Source organism: Giraffa tippelskirchi, chromosome 3, assembly GCF_054371585.1.
Source record: "Giraffa tippelskirchi isolate mGirTip1 chromosome 3, T2T-mGirTip1v1.2.pri, whole genome shotgun sequence".
Classification (NCBI taxonomy): Eukaryota; Metazoa; Chordata; class Mammalia; order Artiodactyla; family Giraffidae; genus Giraffa; species Giraffa tippelskirchi.
In genome coordinates this window covers 89,824,826-89,835,340 of record NC_137277.1, presented here as the reverse complement: position 1 = coordinate 89,835,340, position 10,515 = coordinate 89,824,826, and the positions used below count along the sequence as shown (strand labels likewise).

The 10,515-nt window shown below is 43.2% G+C and overlaps 1 protein-coding gene across 3 annotated transcripts in view; it reads left to right on the top strand.

The window, feature by feature from the left end:
• Positions 1 to 453: 453 nt before the first annotated feature.
• CERS6 (ceramide synthase 6) overlaps positions 454 to 10,515 on the top strand; it is a 342,789-nt gene continuing 332,727 nt past the window's right edge. For all 3 annotated transcript variants that reach the window (XM_081582607.1, XM_081582608.1, XM_081582606.1), the window contains exon 1: positions 454 to 799. In XM_081582607.1, coding sequence (XP_081438733.1) covers positions 630 to 799 — 170 coding nt within the window. In that variant the 5' untranslated portion in view covers positions 454 to 629. The remainder of the gene's footprint in view (positions 800 to 10,515) is intronic.

Sequence of the window (10,515 nt, the reverse complement as noted above, 5' to 3'; positions counted from 1 at the left end):
TCTTCCTCCTTTGCGCTCTGCGCCCCCTACTTCTCCTTTTGCTGTTCTCTCTTGGCACAAGGGTGGTTCTGAATATCTACCCCAAGAACTACCTGCCCCCCACCCATCGCCTGTAGGCGCACTGGAAGCCGACTGAGATCCCTGAAACTCCAGGCGGGCCGGAGCCGGTGTTCTGAGCATGTGCGAGCAAGCCCGGGGGACCGGAGCGGATTCGGGAAGCCGGACCCAGGTCGCTACCCTAAACGCCGCTCCGGAGCTCGGTGACCGCAGGGCCAGTCGGCTCTCCCAGGAGCGGTGCCCCTGCGCCCAGGGCGCAGCGGCTGCGCCCTGCCCTCCGGGCGTGGGCTAGCCGGCCGCGTGTGCCTCGCTGCTTGACGCGAGGACGAGCCAATCAGGGCCAGCGGCCCGGACTGCCATGTGACAGACGAGGCGGCTCCTTTCCCCAACGCGGCCAGAGGAAGGAGAGAACCGGGGCTCGCCGCGAGCCTTCGAGAGCAGCGGCCGCGGAGGAGGCAGCAGCGGCGGCGGCGGCACAGGCTCGGACCAGCAGCGCGCGCATCCCCTGGCGCCCTGCGCGGTGGAGAGCTCGGCGGGCCGCGGGAGCCCAGGACGAGAGTGGACAAAGCAAGATGGCAGGGATCTTAGCCTGGTTCTGGAACGAGAGGTTTTGGCTCCCGCACAATGTCACCTGGGCGGACCTGAAGAACACGGAGGAAGCCACCTTCCCGCAGGCTGAGGACCTCTATCTCGCCTTCCCCTTGGCCTTCTGCATGTTAATGGTACGGCTCATCTTCGAGAGGTAAGGAGAGCTGTAGCGCTCCTCCCCCCAACACACACCCGCACACCCTCGCGCGCGCACGCGCGCACACACACACACACACACACACACACACCCGCACATCCTTGCGCGCACACGCACACTCGCGTGCTCTGTGGCGCACGCACCCGTGCCCCCAGCGCTAGCGCTCACGCCTCCCAACCTTTGTGTTCTGGAAGGGGTTGCTGACCCCTCAGCACGGTTGAGGTTCTGGGTGCCGGAGAGGGTCTGGCTGGCCTCCGAATTTCCTCCGGGGTGCCGGAGAGAGCCCAGGGAGCATTGGGGTACCCCCGCACTCCTCCTGGACCCGCGCTCTCCTCCTCGCGGAGAGGGCGGGCGAACAAAGGTGAGCAACGGCCGTCCGCGGGACACGCTGCACTCCGCCGGGATTGTCCCTCTTTGCCGGTGATCACGGCGCGCTGCTGGGAGAGTCTTCCCCGCCGAGCCTTGTCGCCACTCACCTGACAGCCAGAAACGTTACGGACGCGCGGCCGGGAGGGCGGAGGAACCGCGCACACTTCCAAATCAATTCTCCCTGGCCCACGGATTGCCAGGACTGGGCTTCGGAAATTTCTCCAGGGACTCTGGCTTCTGGCAGCTGTTTGGTTTCCATCAGTGACGCTGAGTATCAGACCACAGTGCTGGGAAATAGGTGACAATACTTTGTAGGTTTCCAGGACTCCGGGCCATTAGCGATTTCTTTAAAAGAGGACTGGACGGGTGCACAGCCTGCAAAAGGGTGTTATTAAATTGATAGATGTTTCCTATGAATAACCATAAACTTTGATACAAAAACACAAATAGTTTTAAAGAATTGCCATATTATTGTTTGTATAATAACCTGATTTGGTTGGATAACTCCTTTGTGTCATAAACAAACTTGTGTTACTTATTGAATTCAATCTTAGTTACCAAATTAGATTTTGCCTGCCATGCATTCTCCGGGGTGCTATTGAAACAAAACCAGGACAGCAGCACACGCTTCTTTTTCTCAAGTGAAAACCTTACCTACCCTTTCTCTCCCTTCCCCCGCCCTCCATTCATCAGTAGAGGCTGAACTCAGATCACTGAGTGTAGACTCCACTTCTCCCTTAGACTTCACCTCTCCTCTCCTGCCCCCAACTCATCTTGGTCTTGTTTCTTAAGCTTTTGCTCTTTTTTTTTTTTTTGGTATTTCTATTTGTCCTAAGCCACCCTTGAGTGGCACAAATGGCAGAATTTGTCTTTTGTGTCATTTGTTGCTAGAAATGGCAACAGACAGTACTTCATGGGAACAATAAGTATCTTTTGTTTAAGGAAGGTGTATTTTTCAATGGGCATTATTGTTGCTTGAGAACTAAATCAGCTATTTCACCTGCAGAGATAAACATGAACAAAGGAACAGACTAAAGACCTGTTTCAAATGATTGAACTCTAGCATAGATGCCCTCTTTGATCCTATCCTGCGCTAAGTGAGAAAGTGGGTGTGTTTGCAGGGTTAGAGTTGCTTGTAGAGCAGATGTTTACTTATAGAAAATGGAAACTCATATCTGAACTTGCAGTCTCTCCAAAAAGAGCCTGTGGGGAGCAGCCAGTTGCTCTGTGCACACACATAGTAGAAACTCCATACAGTTGCCAAATGATGTCTGATCAATCCTGGCTGATAAATCCTGGCCACGCTCACTTTTAGCTGGCTAATGCATTTGAAAGAGATGTATAGTCTTATGTTTTGAAAAACAAGCATGTCAGCTATTGACCTGTGTGCAGAAAGCTGATTCCAGGCTGTTCCTTTGGTTGGAAGAAATATGTTTGTTAGAGAATGGAGATAGCTTTGTACTTTGCCTTTTTCTGCTTTTTTTTTTTTTAAATAAAAGTTAATTTCATAGTTGAGACTGGAATTTCATTTTTCCTCTTCCTGAACATCTTTTTCTTCCTTTGCACAATCCCATGACTTACAGTTTACACAAGGGGGTCAGCTGCCTTCAACTGTTAGTCACAGCAGATGTCCTCATATTGATATGTAGAGACTTGGTGAGTTTCTTGCAGGCCCTTGATCCAAATAGAAGTGATTTAATAGCCTATATGAAAAGTGAAAATTTGTGATTAATACTCAATATAATAATCCAGGATGGCCCATATACCACAAGATGCTACTGACTTTTGGAACGGTGTCTACTTTGCTTTTTCCTATAGTAGTGACAACTCTGTCTTTAACCATTTGGGACTCTCTCACTTTTCTGATAATTCAACGGTATAGTTGTATCCAGAATTTCAAGTACTGCATGTTTCTCCTCTTCTCAAACCTAAGTGATACATTTTGGCATACAACCTGTGGCCTGCTTTTCAGTACACATCAAAGACCTGAATCAGTATAACTGAACTAGCCAATACTGTTGGCATTGTTACAGCTCACTTTTGGTACACTTCCAACACACTGGGCATGTTTCTTTTTCTTTTGAAGTTTTCTGTAATATATAACATGATTTAAAGAAGCTGGTTGGAAATCTTTTTATAAAATGATTTGTAATAGAAAATAATTCTCCTAGGACTCTGTTCCTTTTATGCTATTGTCATTTATTTCAAAGCTGAGAACATATCTATGAAATAACTAATTATCCAAGACCTTGATTTCTATTAACTGGGAGTCTTCAGTACCCTTGTTGAGACTAAAATTGTGAATTTGAATTTTATTTCTCTCTATAGAGAGAAACACTAAAGGATGAATTGAATTGGCCTTTGCCCAACTGAGCAGTCCTATCTTTTTAATTTCACCTTCGCTGTCGGGTTGTTGGCAGTGAAGTCACTAGTGGCCAGAACAATGCCATGTTATAGTACCATATGGGTAACAGTGTGAATACCTGGCATGGTTGGTTAAAAATGGAGCAATCTAAATTCAGTGACTTCTGGCTGAGTCTGTGAATAGCCCAACACTTGATGGTTTCTAGCATAGCCTTAAATATTACCTGCTTAACTGAGTAAAATATCTGTTGTTTACAGAAAAAACCTAGAAGTTTCTTGTAGAATGAAAATTGTAGTGTATACTGTCATATTATGTTGTTGGCTTGTTGACAAGGAACAAAATATTATTTCATAACAGCATCATTTATTTGATGAATTTTCTTGGTTTAATGGGCTTCCCTGGTGGCTCAGAGGTTAAAGCGTCTGCCTGCAGTATGGGAGACCTGGGTTTGATCCCTGGGTCGGGAAGATCCCCTGGAGAAGGAAATGGCAACCCACTCCAGTATTCTTGCCTGGAAAATCCCATGGATGGAGGAGCCCGGTAGGCTACAGTCCACGGGGTCGCAAAGAGTCGGACACGACTGAATGACTTCACAGAACTTGGTTTAATACTTGTTTAGGCTCAATAAGCCATTCTCTGGAATTATAATAAATGCTTCTTCTGAACTCATTTTTAAAAAATATATGCTGCTATGGTATTCATAAATGTAGGATTAAAATTTTGCTGAATTTCTGTTCAGGAATAAAGACATTTTTGTGTTACTGTTATAAAAGGTAATGCTAATGCATTTTCTTCCTTGTGGGTTTAGGAGAGAGACACAGAAAGTACTTACTGAGAATCAGAACTGTTGCATTCTAGTCAAACTTACCTCACACTGGTGTAGCCACCTAATTTCTATCTCCCTTATTTTCTCTTTTGTGCAGTGAAGTTGATGGCCTTTGTAATCCAAGGTTGCTTGCACTTTCGCAGTTATCTGATTCCTCCTATAGGAATGCTATAATATTTGAAGTTTACTAATTGTTATCTCTTGAAACTTTAAGGCAGGCTAAACGTTATTTTTTTGCAGGTAGTAGTAAGTCATCTAAGAATAAAGAGTTTTTTTCCATACATACAAATATCCTAGCTAATGGTTTTGTTTCTTATATTTTTAAATTATGGGTTGAATTAAAGGAATCATTTGGGCTGTTATCATTTGTGCTCCAAAAAGCTATACTATTTCAGAATAACCAACAAAGAATATTCTCCAGAAAAAGCAGTTGCTTTCTTTCCTTAGAACTTTTTTAGCTAGATCCCAGAGCCAAAGGATGAGATGGTTGGATGGTATCACTGACTCAGTGGACATGAGTTTGAGCAAACTCTGGGAGATAGTGAAGAACAGGGAAGCCTGGTGTGCTGTAGTCCATGGGGTCGCAAAGAGTCAGACAACAGCTGAACAACAAAGAGTAGACCTGACACCTCTTGTGATGGCTGGGTAAGAAATGAGCAACTCATTCATGTCAGGTTGGTTTTCCAAGTGCTAAGCTACATGAGAACTATCATTCTTCAGAGACTGACACCAGAGGTGTCAAATAATGACCTATTGCCCCCAAGCCCTCAAAGAACAACAGGTCTCAGTTGTATCAGAGGGAATGTCTGGCCAGTGGGTTAGTTTTTCTCATGAGTTTGTTTAATATCTTGGTCTTGTCAATAGCCTTGAGTGAGACCACAGAGGAGAAGAGAGGAGAGGAGAGAGAAAAATGAACGGGGCTGTATTCTTGATGGTTAGAGGGAAAAGGGTAGGTATGAGTGAATGTAAGGAAAAAGTGGGATGCCAGGTGAGTTTCATAGATGAAGGATATTCCCATAATGTACTTTAATAATGAAAACACTGATATCTTCAGATTTATTTTAGAAGACTGGAGTGTGCAATGGAATGAGTCTTTACATACCCTCAAAATCCATAGGTGGCCATCTTTAGTCATAAGTTGCAAGTGTCAAGGTGATGATGGTAGGAGGTGGCAACTTTGGGAGGTAACTAGGTCATGAGGGTGGAATCTTCTTGCGTGTATGGGATTAGTGCCTTTATAAAAAAACAGGCTCCAGAGAGCTCCCCTACCCCTTCCATCATGCTGCTGCTGCTGTTGCTAAGTTGCTTCAGTTGTGTCTGACTCTGTGTGACCCCATAGACGGCAGCCCATGAGGCTCTGCCGTACCTGGGATGCTCCAGGCAAGAACACTGGAGTGGGTTGCCATTTCCTTCTCCACCTTCCATCATGAGGAAAAGCACAGTAAAAAGATGGCTGTCTGTGAAGCAGGAAGGATGACTTCACCAGACACCAGGTCTGCTGGCACTCTGATCTTAGACTTCCAGTCTCTAGAACTAGGAGAGAGAAATTTCTTTTGCTATTTAATGGTATAATCTCGACATTTTCCATGTCATTAAACTTATTCAAAAGTATTTTCAATGACTTCATTGTTTTATGCTATGGATATACCATAATTCATTTAACCAGTCTCTATATTATTGTTGGATATTTAGGCTGTTTCCAGTTGATGTGTATAAACCTTTCAATTACTGATGACTTCCTAAGGAATGTTTCCTAGAAGTGGCATTTCTAAGTCCTAAGATAAATGTTTTAGTGTTCTTGATAGATACAAACCACCAAATTGGTGTCAGGAAAGATTATATTCATTTGTATTTTCTTATCAGCATGCATATTATTATTATTTGAAGATTTTTTTTCTTTGAAAGTTGAAGAGATGTTATTATTGTGATGTGAGTGTGTTTTATGTTATTCATGATGAACTTTCCCCAAATATTTGTTCAGTTCAGTTCAGTCGTTCAGTTGTGTCCTACTCTTTGCAACCCCATGGACTGTAGCACGCCAGGCTTCCCTGTCCATCACCAGCTCCCAGGGCTTATTCAAACTCATGTCCAAGGAGTCAGTGATGCCATCCAACCATCTCATCCTCTGTCGTCCCCTTCTCCTCCCACCGTCAATCTTTCCCAGCACCAGGGTCTTTTCCAATGAGTCAGTTCTTTGCATCAGGCGGCCAAAATAATGGAGTTTCAGCTTCAGCATCAATCCTTCCAATGAATATTAAGGACTGATCTCCTTTAGGATGGACTGGTTGGATCTCCTTGCAGTCCAAGGGACTCTCAAGAGTCTTCTCCAACACCACACATCAATTCTTTGGTGCTCAGCTTTCTTTACAGTCCAACTCTCACATCCATACATGACTACTGGAAAAACCATAGCCTTGACTAGACGGACCTTTGTTGGCAAAGTAATGTCTCTGCTTTTTAATATGGTATCTAGGTTGGTCATAACTTTCCTTCCAAGGAGTAAGCATCTTTTAATTTCATGGCTGCAGTCACCATCCGCAGTGATTTTGGAGCCCCCAAAAATAACGTCTGTCACTGTTTCCATTGTTTCCCCATCTATTTGCCATGAAGTGATGGGACCCGATGCCATGATCTTAGTTTTCTGAATGTTGAGCTTTAAGCCAACTTTTTCACTCTCCTCTTTCACTTTCATCAAGAGGCTCTTTAGTTCTTCTTCACTTTCTGCCATAAGTGTGATGTCATCTGCATGTCTGAAGTTATTGATATTTCTCCCGGCAATTTTGATTCTGGCTTGTGCTTCATCCAGCTCAACATTTTGCATGATGTGCTCTGCATATAAGGTAAATAGCAGAGTGACGTACTCCTTTCCCGATTTGGATAAGCAGCCTTGACGTACTCCTTTCCTGATTTGGAACCAGTCTGTTGTTTCATGTCCAGTTCTAACTGTTGCTTCTTGACCTGCATACAGATTTCTTAGGAGACAGGTAATGTGGTCTAGTATTCCCATCTCTTGAAGAATTTTCCACAGTTTGTTGTGATCCACAGAATCAAAGGCTTTGGTGTAGTCAATAAAGCAGAAGTAGATGTTTTTCTGGAACTCTCTTGCTTTTTGGATGATCCAACAGATGTTGGCAATTTGATTTCTGGTTCCTCTGCCTTTTCTAAATCCAGCTTGAACATCTGGAAGTTCATGGTTCACGTACTGTTGAAGCCTGGCTTGGAGAGTTTTGAGCATTACTTTCCTAGCGTGTGAGATGAGTGCAATTGTGCAGTAGTGTGAACATTTTTTGGCATTGCCTTTCTTTGGGTTTGAGTTGAAAACTGACTTTTCCCAGTCCTGTGGCCACTGCTGAGCTTTCAAAATTTGGTGGCATATTGAGAGTAGCACTTTCACAGCATCATCTTTTAGGATTTGAAATAGCTCAACTGGAATTCCATCACCTCCACTAGCTTTGTTCGTAGTGATGCTTCCTAAGGCCCACTTGACTTCACATTCCAGGATGTCTGGCTCTAGGTTAGTGATCACACCATCGTGGTTATCGGGGTCATAAAGGTCTGTTTTGTACAGTTCTTATGTGTATTCTTGCCACCTCTTCTTAATATCTTCTTCTTCTGTTAGGTTCATACCATTTCTGTCCTTTATTGTGCCTATCTTTGTATGAAATGTTCCCTTGGTATCTCTAATTTTCTTGAAGAGAACTCTAGTCTTTCCCATTCTATTGTTTTCCCCTATTTCTTTGCATTGATCACTGAGGAAGGCTCACTTGTATTTTACTTTCTGTGAATTCTTGTATATTTTGCTACTGGGATGAACTTCCTAATGTTTTGGGTAGGAAATGGTGGCCTTTGGATTTTTTAAAAATCAGAATAGTCTTGTATTGATCTGTTTCTGTAGTCAAGTGTTTATATTCGTTTCTTTCTGCTTACTGACTCTCTCCTACAACCTAAGTCATCATTATAAGGAAGGAAGTTTCTCAAGTTCTAGTTATTGGAAGGGATGCATGCAAAAGAATGAAGTAGATAATCTCCTGAGTTTACTGTGGAGGATGAGACAGAGAGAAAGGGCTTGAAAGAAGTTTCAGGCGTTAAGAATGAATGGGGTTTTATGAAGGAAAACTCAGAGATTGAGCCTAAACACCTTTATATTGTTTCTTTGAATTTTGGATAAAAGCGAATTATTAGCTGAGTCGTCAGGGAAATGCAAATCAAAACGACAATGAGATCTCATCCTACACCCATTAGGATGGCTACTATTAAAAAACAAAACAAAACAGGAAAGAAAGAATGTGTTGGTCATCATGTGGAGTAATTGAACCCTGCGCCTTGTTGGTGTGGGTATAAAATGGTACAGCCACTGTGGAAAGCAATATGGAAGTTCCTCAGAAAATTAAAAATAGAATTACTACGTGATCCAGCAATTCCACTTCTGGTATATGCCTGAAAGAATTGAAATGTGAGTCTCAAAGAAATGTTTGCATACTCATGAGCATAGCAATATTATTCACAATAGCTAAAAGCTAGGAGCAACTCAGGTGTCTGACAGGTGAATGGATAAACAAAATGTGGTATATTTTAACACATTACAACATGGATGAACCTGGAAGACATTATACTAAGTGAAACAGGTCAGTCACAGAAAGACAGACACTGTAAGATTGCACTTATATGAGCTACCTAAATAGTAAAATGCATAATGACAGAAGCAGAATGGTGGTTGCCAGGGGCTGGAGGGAAGTTCATGGGTACAGAGTTTCAGTTTTGCAATAAGAAGAATTCTGGAGATAGATGATAGTGATGACGGTGGCAAAATGCTAATATAAAGATAGTTCACTGACTAAAAGGAAAAGTCATTTACTAGAAATACCTGGTTTCATTTTCTAGACTTGACAGTTTTCTATTTAGGAATAAACATCACTTCCATGAGGGGTGATGGAAGAAAGGTTGAAGGCCAGAGAGCACTCAAGTATCCTGGACCTTTTTGGAAGGCCCTTCTGCCAAACACCTTGCTTCAGTCCATTTGTTGGCATGTCCAGAAAAGGAGAGCAAAGTGTCTTTGGGAAAAGCACACTGTACATTTTCAGAGGATCCCTAGGACTAAAGTAGAGGCCTTCTACTTTACGCTCTTTCACTTCACGCTCCATTGAAAGCAAACCAGTGTGGTAGGATAAATTGCTAGTAAGGCAGGTGGCTGAGGCCAGAGATACTTCCTTTGGTAGGAAGCTTTTGCAGTGGAAGAAGAGCAGATCTGACCTTTCTCCCTAGTTTTTGATTTAACTTCACAGCCTTTTTGTAAGCAGATGTTTTTAGATACTTGTAAATTTGAACATGGTTTTGCTTAAGTGCTATCTACTATAGAGCAGGTTGCAAGCAATGATTGTTGTAAGCAATTGATTGCAAGCAGTGGCAGGTACATATTATTGAAAAGTAGTTTTCAAAGTTTTTATTAATGTTCGATCATTGTACAAAACACTGCTTTCCATGATTCACTTATGAGAGTGTTTTGGGCAAGTTTTGTTGTTTTTAAAGAGAACTTTCTCTTCCTCACTGCTAGCCTTCAAAATGAACTTCTTGTGGACCACTCCTGCTTCCTATTCCTGCTTTTGCTTTTGTTACCTCAAAATTGGATTGTGCAGGTTGTTTTTGGCAGGTGTGGGGCTGGAGATACCCAAATGGTTTTTCGTTGCAGGGAAATTGCAGTCCATTACTAGGTGGCCTTTTATGGCCACTTAGTGACCTAGGAATCACATTTGTGACTTGCCGACGTCTATATAAATGTCACATCTTATGTTTGAGGTTTTCTGGTTACAAAGCTGTTGTTGCTGTCCTGAAGCTGTGATTGCGATTCTTTCCTTCCTCTTTTCCTTTTTTTTTTTCTTCCTTTTCTTTCCTTTCTTCATTTATTTTTGCCTTTTATTTTTTCTCTTTCCTTTCCTTCCCTTCCGTTCCATTTTTTTCCCTTTCTTCCTTCCTCTCTCCATTCCGACCTTCCTTCCTTCCATCCTTTCCCCCTCTTTCTACTTTTCTCTGTCTCTCTCTTCCCTTCTCCCCTTTCCTCCCTTCTGCTGCTCATTGCTGTTGTTGTTGTGTAGTCGCTAAGTCTGACTCTTTGTGACCCCATGGACTGTAGCCCACCAGGCCCCTCTGTCCATGGGA